General features: G+C 39.2%; 1 protein-coding gene and 1 non-coding gene across 2 annotated transcripts in view; one reads left to right on the top strand and one right to left on the bottom strand.

The window, feature by feature from the left end:
- Window positions 1-20,028, bottom strand: part of LOC135713593 (protein bric-a-brac 1-like) — a 64,465-nt gene that overhangs the window by 4,765 nt on the left and 39,672 nt on the right. The window contains exon 2 of the mRNA XM_065236723.1: window positions 12,605-12,649. Within this exon, the coding sequence (XP_065092795.1) occupies window positions 12,605-12,649 (45 nt within the window). The remainder of the gene's footprint in view (window positions 1-12,604; window positions 12,650-20,028) is intronic.
- LOC135713595 (U4 spliceosomal RNA) lies at window positions 5,673-5,813 on the top strand. Its single transcript, XR_010518752.1, has one exon. It is a non-coding gene; the product is annotated as a U4 spliceosomal RNA (small nuclear RNA).

Here is a 20,028-nt window from a genome sequence, read left to right as displayed (position 1 = left end):
GACACCCGTTTGTTTCTAAGAAAGGAACGTCGTGAAATCTCAACCAACAATTCAAAAAGACGGATCAGCTTTTGTAATCTAATCTTGTAATGATCTTTTCTCGCAAATCGAAGCTCACCTTGCCAAATCAACAACACCGTCGGCTAGGGAAAATCCTTTGCTATTCGATGGTGGAATTGATTTGCGTTGGCGTGCTTCAGTTTGCAAGATAAGTTCATTACATGCTTGCTGATCCACCCTTTAGTATTGTTGGTTGATAAATCCGTTCGAAAATCGTATGATCAAAAATCATCAATGATGATTCCTTGAAGAGTCCACAAATTGCCTGATGATGGCTGAATATGCCCTATCAGTTCAAATGTTCTAGAGAACAAATTTCGGACACAGCTGTGACATCACTCATGAAATTAGAACTCCCTGTCTGCTGCATCAAATGTGAAGTTCCAGTTTCATTGTTGTATGTTTTGTGGCAGCTGTGCTCTTGAAATTTTGAGGTAATAGTATAGCGCATTACACACATTATAGGAAGTACGAAAACGCATATGTCACGAATAGAAATTCTCCGATATCTCCAAGGTCATTACTAATTTCCATCGCTATCTCAACAGACTTCCCCAGTCTCAGGCATCCGGTGAAGATCAGCATCGATGGCCCCTATCGTTTGGTCTTGGGTTTGGTCACGTTTGGCCGTCAATTCTGTTGCCAAATCTCCGGGTAAATATCGTTGCTTCCAGAGTTTGAACATGCAATAATCACAAAAGCAGGTGCTGTAATTATTTTGCAAAATGTAATGAATATGTTGCGTTTCAGCAATCCTGATACTGATTCATCAGCACTTTTGAGCACGAAGTGCTTAGAATCGTGTTAATAAGCTTATAAATTGCTCTTTTGATTGTCGATTTCTCTATATTTAGGTGGTTAAAAGTTGAATCTCTCACTAAGGTGTGCTCGTTCCCCCGTTGCTGGCGTGCGAAAGAACCAGTACTAAGAAACTAACGGATTTCCACACTACATGGTACATAAAATCGACTCAAATTTAAGATTAAATTACTCAATCTCTAGAAAACGTGTTTCATAAATCTTTTCGAATATGACAAAAATCGACGAAAAATTTACTCATTTTAGAAGTACACACTCAAAGAATAAATCACATATCCAATGGAAAATATTCATTAGAATTTCATCATAATTGGGAATTGCACCACAAAATCACATGAACCATATGTTTCAAAAGAAATTTAAGTGATTTATCATATAGAACTCATGCGATCACATGAATTTTATGTTAAATTCAGATAGATATAATTGGTTTTGTTAATGGAAAAAGTATGATATGCATTCCCAATAGAAACTACATGAAAACTATTTTCCGTGTACTAATTACATATGTACATTGTTTATTAATTTATTTAATAAGGCTCAACCGAATTAACTTTACAGAGCCGAGGATTCTTGTTCACTATACAATACATCTTAAAATTATAGTCAAAAGGTACAACACAATAAACACTTTATCTTCCGCTATCCAAAAAGCCTCCTCCATCAGAACTGGAGCCGCGTCCAGTAGTTTCATTGTATGGCAAATTGTTGTACGCCAACGAGGGTCAGAGCGCATCCATTGCAGCAATGGACGCAAAACGTGGTCAGCACTCACACACTCATCACGAAACGGTTGCTTTCCAAAGTCGACGACGCATCGACCGAAAGAACTGCTGATGAAGAACAATGAGGAGGACCACACAATGGTTGCTGCCGAGAAAACAGACGATCGCGTAGCACACATCGAGAGTGGCCTGCTTTTGTCGACAGCCGAGTGAACACTGACATATGTACATTAGACTGATGTAAAATTTGAAATTTTCGCTCCACAGTGCTCAAATGGTTCCAAATTGGGTCCTGATTATCCTCCCAAAATTTGAACTCCTTTAGTCTGACTTGGCACAAACCATTAGAAGTTTATATGGAAATTACTATGGGGAAACCATAATTTCGGTACATATAAATCTCATAATTCACCAGTTCACTCTACTTTAAAAAAAGGATAGCTGAGCTTGTTGAAGACTACTTTTCGATCAAATGCATGGAACAAAAATTATCAATGATTCAAGTCACCAATGTCTTATGATTATGCTCAATCAACTTTTCAGCAGGCAACATTGGTGTTTATAGCGCGTAGAATAGAGTACAACTATGTCACACTGCAGAACTAATCTCAACTTTGAGTTGACCTCATTTGTCGTGTAATGATAATTTAACTTTTTATTAATTGCTTTTAACGTATACGGCGTAAATGGATGCATTCCCAATCCCAATTAAGTTCAATTCGTCAAAAGCAGGTCATTTTTGCTCGAACATGACTTTTATTAACATTAAAAATTTCACATCTATTTCATGGACAACCCACCCCCCTCCCCTCTTCATCACACGCAAAACTTCTGCTAATTTTATGCAGCCCAATTACAGACATTTCTGAAATTCACAGACTTCTGAAAACAAAACCTGGCTTCTCAGGGAGTGTATGCTGCAATTTAAAAGCCTAAAAAGCAACAATAAATGCTTTTTGCTCTAATGCAAAACCAAATGGTCTTATGGTTGCTTTTAGAATGATAGAACACGTTTATAAAATATTTTATCAAGACATTAACAAACAATTGCTAATGCTAAACAACGTTTCTGCTTGAATTACAGAGCAGTTTTAAGGAGGGATTAAGAACTGTTTTAAATTTATTTTTAAAACAAGACCGTTTTTGACTTTCTTGCCAGACTATAAAAGGTCTTTAAAACCTCAAAAAGCTGAATTGCTAAGCAGGAATGTTTTAAACTTTGAAATTCTGTATTTATTCTAAATGGATTGTTCATTGCCGTTATAAAACCATCGTAAATCAGAGTGGATGCCAAATGATTACTGAATTGTTACTTGGGCTGAGAGACCTGGGGCCAGCAAAACCAAAGTAAGCATGCTGCATTTGGCGGTCTTGGAAGCTCTCAGTAAATAACATAGGAAATAGTCAATGAATACTTCTTTTTTAGATCAAACGCACACTCAAATAAGAACTTAAAGTTGGACGCAACCTTCCCACCCAGGTATGACACGACTTTTCTCATAATTCGCACCTCTTTCCATCTCCGGTTGCATCACGCACAGAGAAGCATCAAATTCTGGTATAACAAATTGCAGGTAATGAGCCGTTTGATTCGTTGACGACGTCGAGCATGTTGTCCAAAGAAGAAGACAAAAACAACAAACGTAACGATTCGTGAAACGAGTGCCATAGGTATATCCATAACTTCCCAAGTCGCAAGTACTTAAGACAAAGTTGTTGGCGAGCACACACACACAGAATCCATAGCGTGTCAAAAAGGCGAGTGGGGAGGGAGGGGTCGGGGGTATCCTCTCTCACTCTGTGCTGCGTTAAGATCGATGTTCCTCCAGAGCATGGCAGGCGAGGAAGACGCTCGATGGGGGAGATAAATAAAAGGAAACACACAATATATTTAGATATATTTGTGTGTTTCATGTTTTTCGCTGTTTCATATTATTTTATCTTCCCCTTCCACCCCCATCCACGGACGCGGCCAGCCGGCTGCTGCCGTTTTTCTGGGACAAGCGGGGCGGGTAGCTTGCCTACTTGTTGTTATGTTATGCTTTTTCGAGTTTTTGTTTCGCTATGCTGCTGATGCTGAGCTGTGTCTTGTCTATGCCGAAACAAATCGAAAAAAGAAAGGGGTCGAAAGACGCGGGTAGGGGATGGGGTAGAGAGAGAGAGTCATTAACATCATCATAATCATTTATTGTTTTTGGGAATATGAAAATGTATATGCATATCGGTGCGTATTTTTATCTCGGTGAAAGTGCGATTAAGGGTGGTTCGGGAGGGTAGGGAAGAGGGGTGGTGCTGTTGAAAAAATGAATCTATGGAGAACAATGAATGAAGGGAAATGGGTGCTGGCCAAGTTTGTAAAGGAATGACCGATCGGTTTCAGTATACACAACCAACACACGGCCAATTGAGAGGGAGAACAAGGGCCGTCGCCGCCGGTGTGGAAATGTTTGGGTCGATGGGATGCGGTGAGGTGACGGGGGAATTTTCCCTAGGTTCAGATCAAAGAAAAGACGTTAAGAAGAGAACGTATGTGCCGCACATATGGGTACGATCATCTGCAGATGTGAGGGAAGATAACCTAGATATGCACCCGGTTGAGGAATATGTGATCTACTGGATTGCTTCCGGAAATGACCCGATGCAGGTCACTAGGGTCTCCCGATAGACGGTTCAAGAGAGAATTTCTCGACTTCCCTGGGTATAGAGAAGCATTGTGCCGCACAGTATACAAATGGAAACATTATTCAAATCACCGTAAAATTACGATATAGTGAATCGACACAGCATCCGAGTAAAAGAGGCTATTACATTCAACAGAAGTCCTGGAATAAATTTCTAAAATTGTTGTTCATACAATTCATCTACCTCGATGAGCAATTTTCAATGTGCCCAGCAAATACATTTTATATGATCTACAATCTTTATCGCTTTCCCCCAGATACCCAGTAACTTCTCAAAACGACTCAAACTGACCATCGATTCGGCACTCGAGTTTACCAGAAACTCGCATTTATGTTTATCAAAAAATATATAAATTGATAAATTGATTATTATGACGCCCAAATGGAACACCAACCGCACACTCCTCGCATACGGCGACGCTTATCACAGGTGTTCAATCACCTGTATTCGATCAGTGTTATACTACTAGAGCACTAACGCGAGTGACCGACTGCGGGGCCATAAAAATTCAACACCCTCATTATTAGCTAATTTTTTGTCAATAATATAGAAATAAAAAGTACACACCCGGGACCCGGGAGATCGCATGACCCGGACGGAGGACGGGTGGTGACGCGAAGCAATGAATAAATACCGACGTGAATCTACAATTATTACTTTATCTTATCTTGAACGATTTTGGTGCGGGTTGTCGACATTTGATGGGCAGTGAAAAATTTGTTCAATAACTTTATTCCGTCACTCGCCTCTTGTCATCTCACAACTAGCCTCAACGAAGCTACCCAGCCTTTGGGAGGCATCAGAAGCTAACTAAATGCGACTTAGCAAAATAGCTGAGAACGCAGATCACAACGCCAGTGGGTGCGTCGAGGGGAGGAAGCAGAGCATGGAAGAGAGAGAGAGAGAGGGAAGGAAGCGGGGAAAGTGAAGAACAAATGTAACATAAATTGTCAAATTGACATTATTGATAATGGGTCCGTATTGTTGTCGTTTGAGTTTGGTGGTGGCTGCGATATCGCGACTAGGCTGGGTGAATACGCGTTTGGTGATGACAAAATTAAGGATTGTTCATCCACAACACTCGAGACCCAACTCATGGAATTTATGTTTTGACTTCCAAAGCGTTCTATATCATTCCAAAACCAAAACCCAATTAGAAACTACCAGTCTTCACCGGTAACTGACCTTTCTATTCAACCCTCCTCTATCCGAAGGGTAGGAAATAAACTGGAAACTAGTTTCATTACCCGTTCCGCCGTATGATTATTCATCTCGAGCACCCCTTTCGAAATGATGCTGCGAAGTTGCTGCATCTTCATACCATGTCCATCGCTAGTGGATCGAGCCGCGAGCTGGTGACCCTTTCCCGGCATCTCCAGTCACGTCAACTTTGCGCAGTGGCGATATCGTAACCAATGAGGTACATCCGAGGTGCGATTATTGCTAGTTGAAAACTAATACCAATACCCCGCCTTGGGGACGTGCAATACCGTCCACAGTGGCAATTTTTGACAACCCCGAAAGGGGTCATTATCTTGGAATTTCCAAGTTGGAAATAAAAGCTGATCTGGTGTAGCTTCAACTTCGATCTGATCATTTATTTGGTGGAAGATCTCTCTCAATCTTTTATCTTGTGGTTCCACTGGTCAGAAGAACACGTTTCAACAACATGGTTAGATCGAGTGATATGTTGATACAGATATCTGCATATACATCCCCTTATTCTGCGCCGCGAGTGATGTGAGGTGACTCGCTGTCACTAGTGAGGTGACAAATTCACCGCGAGTGAGGTTACTCTCCGCGCAAATCAAATGAAATGGGTGCAGAATAGACCTAACAGATTACATTTTTTTTTCAGTATACAGATTTTTGAGATATTTCAAATAAGTGAAATTTATTTTAAACTCTGGATCAGAGTTACATTTTCCTCGTGTGTGCAAAAATGTGCTGCCGAGACTCTCAACAAACCGTCTCCCGTAGCAACGAGTGACACGTGACGAGCGAGAAAGAGACGCGCGAGAATAAGATACGAGCGAGAAACAAATGCGACACCCAAAAATCCTGGCGTGCACGAGGCTCGCGCTGATCTCAAGAGCTACGATTAATGTTAGAAATGCAGAGCTCGAAGTCCTGGAAGGTGTAGGTAAGCGAAATACAGGCTGTTGAAGCTTGCTTGGTTTGACCGACATTTCATTTGCGTTTGCACAAGCCATTTCTATTTTAGAGGAAAGGTAGCATATATTTGCAGTGCTTAAATTCTTGAAATCCTCGAATAGCAAAAGTCATTAATTTGCCGGTCAATTAGAATATTCTTTGTTTATTTTTTTCCGGTTCAACACTTAACTGCACTTGCATGACTAACATCTTTTGACATGTTATTTTCAAAATATAGAATGGACAAAAATTCTACAAAAAGTGTATCGAAAATCAAAAAAGTACGGGGATTTGACCGTTGCAAGATGTTCACACATTTTCAACGTAATTTAACCATTCATCGGCAACACAACTGGTATACATTGTTAGATGGGATGTTACGTATTTTGAATAGATTATATCGGAATGCTACGAATGCAGCAATGTTATGATAATTCAATGGGTGGAAGAAATTTTTATAGAACGTATTACCTTTACGCTTTCACTTGTACTTTGTTACCATTACTTTAAAAATGTTCATATTTTTTTTTAATGTGCCTCATGTGATCGAGCATTCAGATAAATTCTATAACAGAAGCGGTGACCCACTGGGTGATGGCGCGGCCTATGCTAAATCTCGATGAACATTTCAAATGGTCCTATTTGCTTTGATCGATTATCTTCATCGACTTTCTCTTTTGATAACCACGCCTACGCAAATGCATTTGGTGCTAATTTTGCCACAGAGTTTGATAGCAGCAGTTCATATCTTGTGCTTAGAACGTTGAACACAGCAGCGAATGCTTTTGAAGTTGAGTTATTAATGGAAGAGAAAGTCGATGAAGAGCATCGTGCAAATAGGACCTTTTGAAATGTTTATCTAGAAATAACTGCAGCAAAATAGTGACATGAGCGGGCATCGTTGGCTTTAACTCAGATGAGCGTGTAGACCAGTTTAGTGATATATTTACCATTCCAATTATTAATATCACCAAGTCTACCGACCTTCTGTTCCGTTCCTTCAAATCGCTTTCTGGTTGGCACGGTACGATCTAGGTGGCTTCTGCTGACCATTTCTCTGCGGGTTTCGATGGTCCGTAATCGCTAAGAAGAAATAACCTTTTCGGTTAGATAATGGGCGACCTTGCCTTTGTATACCAACAGTGGAAGCGCCTGAGTATCGGCACCAATTCCACAAAGTGACCACCAAGCGCCACCATCTCGCTACAACAAACCAGAAAGTGGTACAGCCATTGCTACAACCTGCAACAGATCAACCAATCAAATCACCATGTTGCCAGAATGTATGGTTTAAATTTGGAAAATACCGTGTTGCAAGTTGATCTATCTATTTGAAAAATTATGATATTCAAAAACTTAAGCACATTCTTAAGTCATCCTTTTTTTTAGCAACTCGCAAATTCAGTTTAGAAGAACATCAGCAAATGCTGATCTTTTAAAACTTCCTGGCTGTCTAGGGAGCATATCTGAAAGAATATCCAGTTACTTATGCACCGTTTCCTGAACATCTACAAAATTTCCTTAAGTTTTAGAAAATTTACTCAAATTTCAAAGTACCTTGAAATTAAACGAGGTTCCAAAATCTTCATCTTCAGGAATTTCATTGAGATTTTTAAGATCTCTGACAAACTGCTATGAAGTTCCCTAAACTGAAACGATGATCCCTGAAGTCTTTTATCTTTACGAAATTCCCTGAATTTTTTCAAGATGCCCTGTACTTCTATGAAGTTATACGAAGTTCCTCGAATTATTACGCAGTCCACAAAACTTCATCAAGGCTTGCTTCACATCTACGTTTCTCGTTGATTTTCCGCAATGTTCGACGCTCGAAATTTCCTGAATTTGTGCGGAATTCTCTGAACTATTTCATCATGAGGTATGAAGTGTCGTTGTCTTATAACTTTTTCAGGAACAATTTACCGAAGCAGTTCGATGAAACTCTACGAAGTTCACTGAAATTCGGTGAGCTTCTACAAAGTTAGCTGAACTTAAAAGAAAAATCTGCAGTTCAAGAAAGTTTCCTGAACTTTTAAAAAGTTCCCTGAAGTACCACGAAGTTTCTTGAAGAACTACATAATTCCTTGCAACTCCGATAGCAGTTAGTACCCTGGTATAGTGGCTGTAGGTGCATTGTCAGACAGCACCAGCAAATCAACAGAGGAAGTGGTAGAGGTGCTGCATGAAGAGGTGGTGATAATGGACGTGCGCTCAAAAGGCCGATAAAGCATGCAAAAACGAACATCAGCATCCTCGGCAGAAAGGGTTTGCGGATCTGTCGAGATTCGATGCGTTGCAAGCACAACAAAATATAGGAAATCGATTTAGATCTCCATTGTAATATTTGTTTAGTCCTTTGGCTCCGCAGAGCTTTCAAAGATATTGAGCCTACTAAATAAACATTTTGGAAAACATGGTTTTCGATTCAGATACTGACCGTTGAGTGTGACAAATATGTTGGATTCATCCCAAAATTTACAATCCAGTTTTCTTATTTCTCATCATATTTTCAGGTTGACTACTACTTGGGAAGAACACACCATGCTTTTTGTCTAAATATATTTGAACAGTTCTCAAAATTAAGTAGATGTTTGAATCAACTAGTGATGTCGGCTACAGCTTGAAAGGCTGGAAATACTGATGTCACACGAATCAATTTCAACAACGAAGTTTTTTTAAAGGGCCCTCCGAACTATTGGTTCTCTGCCAGCTGCAAAATACCTATCAATTTGATCCACCAAGATCAATCGGATTCGGATATCACAAAATTTGAGCTAATTTGGTGAAACTGATTCTACACTGGCTCTTTGAAGTTTATATGGGAATTACTATAAGGCAAGTGTATTTTTTGTCCTCATCGTTCTAGGCCTGCACCATAATGATTTACGGAAAAGTTGTCCATCAGAGCTCCCCCCCCCCCCTTTTACGTGAAAATTTCCCAGCTACAACTTTGTTGAAAACCACTTTTTAATTGAATGTCAAGAAAATTTGTTATTAATTAATTTCCAAGTTGATAACTTGCTGGTAGGATTATTCGGCTGTTTTCAGGGTAACACTGCATCTTGCCTTTATGACATAATAGCCTCGATTTTTTGTCCTTTTATTCCAATTTTGTCTGCTGAGTAGTAAATGAACCATGTCAGAAGAACATCATCTTCCTAATCAATTAATAACTAATTATCCTAACGTTCAATTTTTCAATTCCCACATAAACTTCAAAGAGCCAAGTGCAGTATGAGTTCGCATCCTAATGAGAACAAATTTTGTGAGAATGATCAGGAGCTGATTTGAAATCATTTGAACTTGGTGGAGCTAAATCAATATTTTGAACCATGAAAATTCCATGCGCATGGATCGGTAACAAATAACCCCGCCGGTAATTGGTTCGTAATCGTTTAACTCATCTTTCGCTTGAAATACTTCTATAAAACCACAATCTCTCAACCCTCAAAAACTGAATACCAACTGATTGAAATTAATCAGTTGTACCAGCAACACGAGAATGTTACAGGACTACAACAGTTCTCTGCTGTTTTTTATCACCAATCACTAACCAACCAACCAATCATGCACGCAGGACGTAGGTACGCTGCCGATCTCCCTGGAGCTCACCGAGCTTAGCTCATGAGACACAGCACATGTGACACGAAAGAAATAATACGTCTCGAAATGTACCAGGCACCTACGATCTTATAGAAAGCGTGTCTCTATCACGCGGGATGGATGCACGTGTACATTAACTCTGCTCTGGATAATATTGATTCATTCCTATTTATAATAGTTTCTTCCCTTTGGAGCAGCTACGAGCACCAAACCTAAACCCCATTTTCCCGAAATAAAAAAAATATTATCTTCGTTAATTTTGAACGGACTTCTGGTGTTCAGAGGTTCTGATTTTTGACTGACTAATTCGGAGGGGCTACAAGGAGCAAAGTTTGCAGAAACTGTGGGATTTCTATAGTGATGGTGAAATTAATTAAAACCTAATGTGTGGGTGGAAAAATTTATAAATAATATATAATAATTTATTTAACTGGAATTATGGTGCGTGTTGTTTGACCGCGATGGCGGTCCGTGGCTTGATCAGTCCGTCGACAATGGTGGATCGGTGCCTTCGACTGGTCTGAAAGATGGTTCCTGGTGACTGGAGCTGTGGTCACAAAAATGGCTTGGGTTTGCGCGTTGCGATGGCGGTTCGTAACCAGGGAATGTAGCGATCCCTGTGCAGCTACCAAAGTAGCCTCTTCTGGGTCAACGGCGTCTCCCTTTGTTGGCAAATATCGGCCACCTTGGTCGAGCCGAGAAGGGTCTTCCTCCTTTTCAATTAGGACCGCGTCCGAGGATGCTCTCTTGTCTGGCGATTATTAAGCCGGATAGTGGAAGGTTCTTGACTTTTAGACCAAGATAGTCGTGACTGACTTGGTCGAAACGTGCCGATCGTGAAGATCTATACGTGGAACATAAAAAAAGGTCCTGAACGAACACCAAGAATAGAAAAATGTCGTTCACTGCACTTTGAGGCACTTTGCTCGGTTGACTTTTGTACTTTAGACTTACTATCCACTCACGTCTTGTAAGCACAAACACCGGTTTACTTCTCAGCATCCCAGATCTATTCCAGATATCAAAAACCCTCCGTTCATTATTTCCTCCATTTTCCCTCCTTGTAGCTTATCATCACCCATCCATACCATCTCCTATTCAGTTTTCCTTCCACATTTGATCCCAACACGCTTGCGATCCTGTCTCGCCCAATTATGGTTATAAAAATATCGATTTCAAACTAATCCTACTAACACAAATTTATACATTTTCCCATTACAACAATTTTACCAACAATCCTACTAATCCTACTAACGCAACACTGACACAAAACACTACAGTTCCTTAAAACAACTTGCGCAAATTAAAATCTAGGACATTGTAACTAAACGGTTACACGTTACTGGCTTTAAGATCTACCCCCGAAGCCAACTCCGAACTGCTTAAAATAAGGGGAACAGGATTTTATTTTGTTATCAACGGATCACATCTTAGTACTTGTTACTTTTTTATGCCTTGTTGATAGTGATAAGACTCTTTGTCGATCTAGGATGATCTTGAAGCAAGGTAAAATGAGGTAGGTAGTTATTTTTCATCTCCATGATCCCTAATCTTTTATACGCTACTCTCTAGTTTGAATTGGTTACGAGCGGGACCTTACATTTAGAGTCGAATCCTTGCGATAAAGGCAATAATGACAACTGTATCAAAACCGAATACTTCATCATATCTCAATAGTGATGGAGTAATATAGCATGCCCTAAACGGCGTATACCAAAGTCGATCAAATAACTGTTCGCAGTTGTTTTTGAATCCGCACCACTAGACTTATAATACGTAATTGAAAATATTCAAATTAATTACGAAAATATAACGCTTTGTAGATTCTGTTCCGTAAAAACCTAACCGAAATAATGAACATCGGATAAATGCATAACTTAGTGAAGGAGAAGGTCCTTTTTCGTAGCTTCATGTCGGGTTTGAAAGATCGTCGGCGACGACTTGTTCTTGTGTAAGGGACACCGCCGTCGGGTTTGAACGGTTATAGCATTAACTTCATCATAACTGGGTTGTTCTGATATGAAGGGCTCGGTATCGTAAGAGAGCCGTTTTCGCTTACTGAGCAGGAAATCGTGGGATCGATGCCAGGCCCCATAATATTAAAGAGTATCTCGTAGCCAAATTGCTTGCTCATCGTGTTTTGTGAAAATTATCGTCCATTTCGTCGTCGCCAGGCTACAACAAGTCCATCATAAGTAGTTTGATCTTATATGAGGGACTCAGTGGCCTTAGAGGGACCGTTTATGCTTACTGAGCTCAATATCATGAGTTAAGCCCTTCCACATTCAAGATTTGAGCAGCCTAATAATGCAAAAACAAAATTATTAACAAAATGTTCAATATGATGACCAAAAGTTGTTCTTCTTCGATTCTTGGGCTACACGGAGCGTCAACAAGAAGATTTCAAGTGATCCCGTAGCTCATAGTGTTTCAAATGTTTCCGCTGTTCCGAAAATTCAGAAATTCTAGAGATGTTGAGTGATCCAAAAATAAGTGCGAATACCCAGTCGAAACAGTAACTTTATGTTGAAGTCTAGGGAGTTCTCTCTAGACAATAGAAATACCTGTGTTTTGATCCATTCGTCGAACTTGGAAAGGTTTTCAGGTTTCTAGAAAATGAAAATAAAGATGAAATGATCAAAATTAAGGGATGTAAATGAATCGATCGTAATAGTTTATGTGGGAACAAAACCAAGTCCATAAAATTAATGAAATGAAAATTGTTGTTCAAACGTCAACTTTTTAACTATATTTCTAATTTTTGAACAGCGCAAAATCGTCACAGTTTGAGTTTTTGAAAACTGATAGATCACCCCAGTAGGGTGGAGAACGGTTTCGACCCGAGACCCTATAAGCATGGAGTAAACAATAACTTACAACGCTTAGTTTTTACAGTATGATGCTTTACATCATAGAGCATCATTTGGATACATTTCTGATTAATTTACTTAAAAAAAAAACTTGTGCTTGAAATAGGGTCTTGGAAGCTGAAGCCGTTCAGTTTTTACACATTGAGGATGAATGTTAGTCCCAAAAAGCATCTGTTGGTTTTTTGTGTTATTACAGCTGATCTGGCATTAACAGCGCAGTAACCATGGGTGGTTAATCATGCTCATGCCCATGATAATAAATTATCGCACTAAAGCTTCATGTTGATAGTAGATTAGTATTTCCTCCCAATTCTGAACAAGCCTTTATTCAGCATTTAATGTTAGTTGAGATCCTTTTTATCTAGAAGATAGTTGCCATAATTGCACCGACTCCGACTCCTCAGTTCAGCTAATTCATTAGCATTCCGACTCTGACTCATTGACTGAAACTTCAAATCCACAGACCTGAATTTAATAAATAAAACAACAGTATTTGTAAGCACACCCCTCACCATCCCTCTCCAAAGGGGGAGTTTGGTAAAGAGAGATGAAAAAAAACCGATTTGTACCTTCCTTAAAAGTTGTCCTTGCTCGCTATTCTAAATACTAACTATATGCAATTTTCACACTGCCGTACTCTAACGGAACTATCAACTCTATACTTTCATCTACTCCATCTATCGTATAAAAATTACCACTACAGTCTGTTATTTGAAATAAGCATCTTCAACTATGAAATAAGCATCTTCAACTAAGTATTTGTAAGATTTTTTTCGAATTTTTTGCTATCTAATTCAAATGAACCACCCTATGGAAGTTTTCCACAACGTATTCTAGTGCAGAATGCACATATCGTATCAGTATTTTTTTTCTCAGTTCGGAACCTAACGCCACTGCGACCAGTAATTTGATCTATTATAGTAAATATATCCCATTTCCTTCGTTGAGTGCATGTCGTATTACTCCATCACTATTGAGAAATGATGAAGTATTCGATTTTTTTTACAGTTGTCATTCTTGCATTTATCACAAGGATCCGACTCTAATTGAAAGGTCCCGCTATTTATACCCTTCGGAGTGTTGAAACACCCTCCAAAGGCGCACCCCTTTGTTAGTCAAAATTGGATTCCTTAGCAACAAAATTATTATTATTATTATTTAGCTTTATTAAGGAGGCTTTCAGCCTTGGGCTGGTTCGCCTCCACGCAACAAAATTAAAGAATGACACCGATAATGACCATCAGAACCCTAGTCTTACCCACTTCAAACTAGGGAACAACGAATAGAAGATTAGGAATCACATAGATGAAGACTAACTAACTCATTTTTTCCTTGTTTCAACATCATCCTCGGTGGACAAAGCCGAGTGTTGTCACTATCAACAAGGCATAACAAGTACATAACAAGGACTAAGATGTGTTCCTTTGAATACGGAAAAATCTTGTTCCCCTAGTTTGAAGCAGTCAGGACTAGGAATCGGTGGTAGATCTTACATCCTGTAACGTACCACGAGAAGGTGATCTACCCACGTTACGGGGCTCGTAGCAGTGTTACTCTTATGGGGAGTGAATATTTAATTTTCTGGACTATATTTAGATGCATTCTGTGGAATATTATGATTTTTGCATGTATTTTAATGTTTTAAATATGAAAATGAACCACCCTAGTGAAGCATCAAGTATTAGATGCTAGTGATGGTTCAAAATGATATACAAATAGATTGGATATAGTAGTGAACAGCTTTGGGAGCCAATTAATCAATGTTACATATCCCACTTCCCACTCACAAAAAAGACCAGAATTCGACGTTTCGTGCATTTTTGAGTCATATGGCATCAACTTTTTTATTTTTCAAAAGCTGAAATTTCATTCGTTTTCGGTTTTCAAAAACCTCAAATTTTGATGATTTTGGGCCACCCCTAAATCATGTCTGATTGAGACCAAATTTAGCACAGGGCCTTTTTTTTTGAGACAATAGACATTTTTCACATGTTCAATAGTAATATAAATATATACATGGACCCTACCTATCGACCCATCAACTCATGAACCCGGGACCAACGGCTTTACTTCCCGAAGGAAGGCGTGATCAGAGATGATATGCCTCAGAACATCCCGGCGGCGCCGACTGGGATTGAACCCAGGCCTGCTGGGGTGAGAGGTCATCACGCCTACCACTACACCACCGGCGCCGCTCATAGCATAGCATAGCATAGCATAGCATATGCGATTGCACAAATCGTAGGTGGATATATAATGATCAGCTCATATATTCCGCAAAAACATAATATGTTGTCGCAAAAAGGATACTTGGGATTAATATCCTTTTCCCATACCATGCAATCTGCAAAACAAACCTCGCATTGTATACCTGGCTACGTCCTTACAATCGCAGGGGAAAGGTAGGAATGTTAGTTCAACATCTACTTAAGAAGGTGCAGGGAACCCATACTACCTTCATAGACGTTACAGGGAATGGAAATCTTGTTAGTAGGGGAAGGGGGATATAAGGATGCTCTATTCGACAATATAAAGCAGTATAAACATGAGATAAATAATTTATATAAATACAATCAATTATATGCTTACCTTTTTAATATATTGAAGTCATTTCCTTTCATACACCCGTGCATTCTTTTTCTTCAACTGAGTTTAAAATGACTGAATCGATGGGTTCAGAGCAAACGTAACTTTTAAATAAAAATGGTGCAAATCTATCAAGTATTACCATCATTATTGAAATAAACTTTATTAATAAGACAATAAAGAGATAGAGTATTATATTGTATGCCTTAATCATCTAACTTTACTGCTCATCTGAATCAAATAGCATATATCTCCTCGATTTTGTTTGTCACTTTTTCTCTGTCTCTGGCCAGATCCTCCCATTCTTCCACGCTTAGATCCCCAAATCTTTCAACATTTTGTCGAATTATATCAAACCAAGTGAATGATGGTCGTCCTATCTTTCTATAATGCTTTTTATATTTAGCAGCTAGTTTCAGCAGATGATTATCCTCCATTCTGATAATATGGCTCCAAAATCTCATTTGAAGGGCTCGAATTTTTTTGGTCACGGTTTTCCCTCTTAGAATATGATTCCCATTTGGGCTTTCTCCGTCCATAGTACAACAGCTCGCCAGTTCCGCTACTATTTGTCTCTCGTATTTTCGCATGGACGTGCGAGTGTGTTTGGTGATGACTGAAACTTGGGTTCCAAACGTCATTGTAGGAGAAATGATGGTGTCATACAGTAAGTTTCCAATCTCCACACTTGGCCTGTTCTCTTTCGCGAATGCAATAACAGCCTTAGAGGATTTAATGGCTTTCTTACAGCGTGCTTTAATAGATTTGAGGCGGTGTAATCTATCAGTTATGGTCACTCCTAGGTAGCTGAGTTCCTTTGCAACCATGTAAGTACAACCATCAACAACTAACGATGTTGGTGCTTCTCCTCTAGGTGCCCTAACAACAATTTTGGTTTTTATGGGATTTAAGAACAGGTTTACCTCCTCAAGATGTTTCTTCAGCACCGGAATGATTATGTTCAGCTGTTCTTTACTACATCCAATAATCAAAATGTCGTCTGCGTACACTAAAATGATGGGGTATCGAATATTGTGTACCTGATCCAACACGAAGAAACCATGTAATTCTGCTTCCGTCTTTCTGAGGACCTCTTCCATGATTAGATCAAACAAATACGGTAACAATGGACATCCTTGCTTTATGCCCATTCTACGATTCTCCTTTGCAGATTTTTGTCCATCCCAAAGCGTTTGGTATGTTTCCTCCCGGACGCATTCAACAATTCTGGCTATTAACCCTTTTGGAGCTCCTTTCTGTTGCAAGATCCTTGGGAGATCTTTTAAGGAAATTTTGTCGAACGCTTTGCTGATGTCGAGAGACATCAGCACCAAATCATCTCCCGCATTCCACTTTTCTTCTAACACTCGTTTTACAACAAAAAGATGATCCATTGTTGATCGCCCGTGTATGAATGCTGCCTGATGATGGCCGATTGGGTCTGTGCATCGAATTAGTTCTTTTAGTATCCAGGAAGCATACATTTTATATCCTGCGCTGCTCAAACAAATTCTGCGGTAGTCATTTTCATCCTTAGGATATGCAGATTTTGGTATTGGAACTAATAATGAATGCCTCCAATGAGCTGGCAGCTCATTCTCATCCCATACCCGTTGGAGAACTTCTTTGAACTCGGTGATTGTATTTGAGTTTGCATATTTAATCAGCTCTGCGTTAACGTTATCCAATCCTGATGCTTTGCCATTTTTGCTTTCCCTAATTATGATATCCAAGTCTTCAATATCAGGTACGTTACAGGAATCTGAATCCATCACATTGATTTTTTCCGGCAACAACAAATCACCGTCTTCTCCAATTTTCCACTTCCGCATAGATATGTTTGGTTTCCGTATCCTATTATGTTTTTTTCTATGTTTTTTCATGTAATGATGAGCTCTGCTAATTCGTTCACCAAGCTTAAAACTTTTCAGATTTTTAAAAAATAGCCTTTGATCATTTTTTCTTTTTTCCTACACATCTGTGAAAAATTAGTCTTAGCATCCTTCAACTGTTTTGCTACATTCTGGCTGTACGGATGCATTTTGTTTCTAAAAGACCACTTCTTGACCTCCGCCATTGCTTTTCTACGAGTAGGTGACAACGGTATTTTATGCAATTCAGATATGGTATTATTAGCTGCCTGCTTTAGCTTTGTCACAAGAGAATCCCATGCCTCCGAAATATTCTCGTTTCGAATATTTATTCTGAAGTTGTTTAACGCATCATGGTAATTTCCCTTAAATTTGTCGTCCTGCAACAGTTTCAAATTCCACTTGATTTTCTTATTATCTTCCAGCACTTTTTCCTTATATGAGATATTTGGGCAACTTTCAGAGATGTTTATATAGCAAGAAAGCATTTTATGATCAGTATCAACTGATGAGACCCAGTTGGCTTGAATTTTCTTTAAAAAAAATCCGCGAATTGTTTTTAGTCATAACATGGTCGAACTGGGAACCCTTACTTCCTCTGGCCCACGTTACTAATAACGATTTGTTTGACATTGTGCTCCTTAGAGCAAGATTGTGTCTTCGCAGAAAGAATTTCAATTGTTCACCGTTACTATTTGACTGAGCATGGCCAATGAATTTCCCCAATAGGTTGGTATCTTCATCATCTATGTCATCCCTACCGATTTGAGCATTTGTATCTCCTATGCAGACGAGGTTCTTCTGATTCTTGACAGCTAGTATGCAGTGGCCGAAACTGTTTAAGAATCTGCTATATCCATGATTAGGAGCGTGGAAGTTCATGATATGCATCGTTATCCTTTTACCGCGAATCGAGAGCGCAATCTCGGCTAACTGTATATTATCAAAATTATCCAATTTAATAATTGCAATATACAGACCCTTCCGAATCAGCAACGCCAATCCTCGAATACGGTTCCCACCATTTCTCGATATATGCCACGTGTAATCCTCACTACACAATTGTGTTGCTTCAATACTAATATCTTGAAGACATGCAAGGTGAATATTTCGCTTTACTAGCTGATTATTTATCAACTTCCGTTTTCCTGACTGGCAGCAACCTCGTACGTTCCAACTGCACATAGCTGGTAAATATTGAGAAACATCTTCAAGTGATGCAGAGACTTCACGTATAGGTTCTGCTACATACACTTCTGTAACACTGTGAAATAATCTAACTCCGTTAATTGCGGACTACACCACCGGCGCCGCTCATGATGATTTTTTCAGAACAATGTTTTTTTTTTTGGTTCTATTTGGGGTCTCAAACAACTGTGCACAAATTGGGGACGATTGGTTGTAACCCAGCTTTCAGCATTGCGGTTGAAATTTGTATGATTGTATGGACCAAATACATTTTATACATTCAAAGTGTTTTTATGTTACTTCATACGTGAAGTAAGCGATTTTCAGAGTTGGTTGGAAATGCTAACATGAAGCTTGAGTGTGATAATTTATTAGCTAGAGAATGATCTTTAGATCCTACCCTCTTCTAAAAATCATTCTCTAGCTAATAAATTATCACACCCAAGCTTCATGTCAGCATTTCCAACCAACTCTACATTTTATAATTTAAAAAAAAAAGACACGACCGTAGAATAAACGTAGGATTACGTGCTCGTTATCAATATTTGGCGACTGTGTTTGGGAAATCACTTTTTGCAGGCAATCGGTGGTAATTTTGATCACCATTGCAACAGTTGGACATTTGAGTAATTTTCAATAGTGACCTATTGAAAATTGATAAAGTACTTCCAATCTATTGTCTTGTTTAGAATTAAAATTCATCCGCTATTGACAGTCTGTCAATGACAGAGTTACAAATGTTCAAAACCTGACCACTTTTCGTAACGCGGTCGATTTTGGTTTTTTGAAATTGCAACCCCAATATTTTGCCGAAAGACATAATCCTACGTAAAAAAAAAATAAAAAAAAAATAAAATACATTACATACGTGCCAGGATACAAAAGAAAATTTTGAAACTGGAAGTGTGTGTGTGTAACTAATATCCAATTGATAGAGGTAATACATAACGGGTGTTCAATAAAAAATGAGATTTTTTTCAGGAATATATCCAGTAATAATTTTATTTTAACGAATTCAGTAATTTTTATTTAAAACATAATGTGGACTCCCTAAAAATGGGTGGCATGTTTCTTTTCGCTCGGGTGCTATCAGTTCAATCGAAGATAGCGTCGAAACAGCAAGCACTCAGCGAGCGTGTTGTACGGTTTTACGAAACGCATGGTCATCGTGGAAAAAAATTTACGGTAGACCAAACGTGCCCGTGAGTACAGTTTACCGGATACTGGCATCCCTGAGCGTGGAGCGGAAGGCCGGAAGTGGTGCCTGTGGATGACGAAGAACGACCGCGGGACGTCGTTCGTGCTGGACGACGAAAGTTACTTTCCGCTCTCGAAGACCCACATTCCAGGATATGACAGCTACTATTCCAGCTGTACATCGCCATATCGGACAGAGGGATTTCAAAGCCGTGGTTCAAACCGAGCGGTCTGGCCATCAATCAACAAGTGTACCAGGAGGAGTGTCTTGAGAAA

This window comes from Ochlerotatus camptorhynchus, unplaced genomic scaffold (assembly GCF_037179485.1).
Source record: "Ochlerotatus camptorhynchus isolate MF236.1 unplaced genomic scaffold, CSIRO-AGI_Acam_v1.1 ptg000570l, whole genome shotgun sequence".
Classification (NCBI taxonomy): Eukaryota; Metazoa; Arthropoda; class Insecta; order Diptera; family Culicidae; genus Ochlerotatus; species Ochlerotatus camptorhynchus.
Note: the sequence above shows the minus strand (reverse complement) of the source record. Positions and strands in the feature narration are given on the sequence as shown.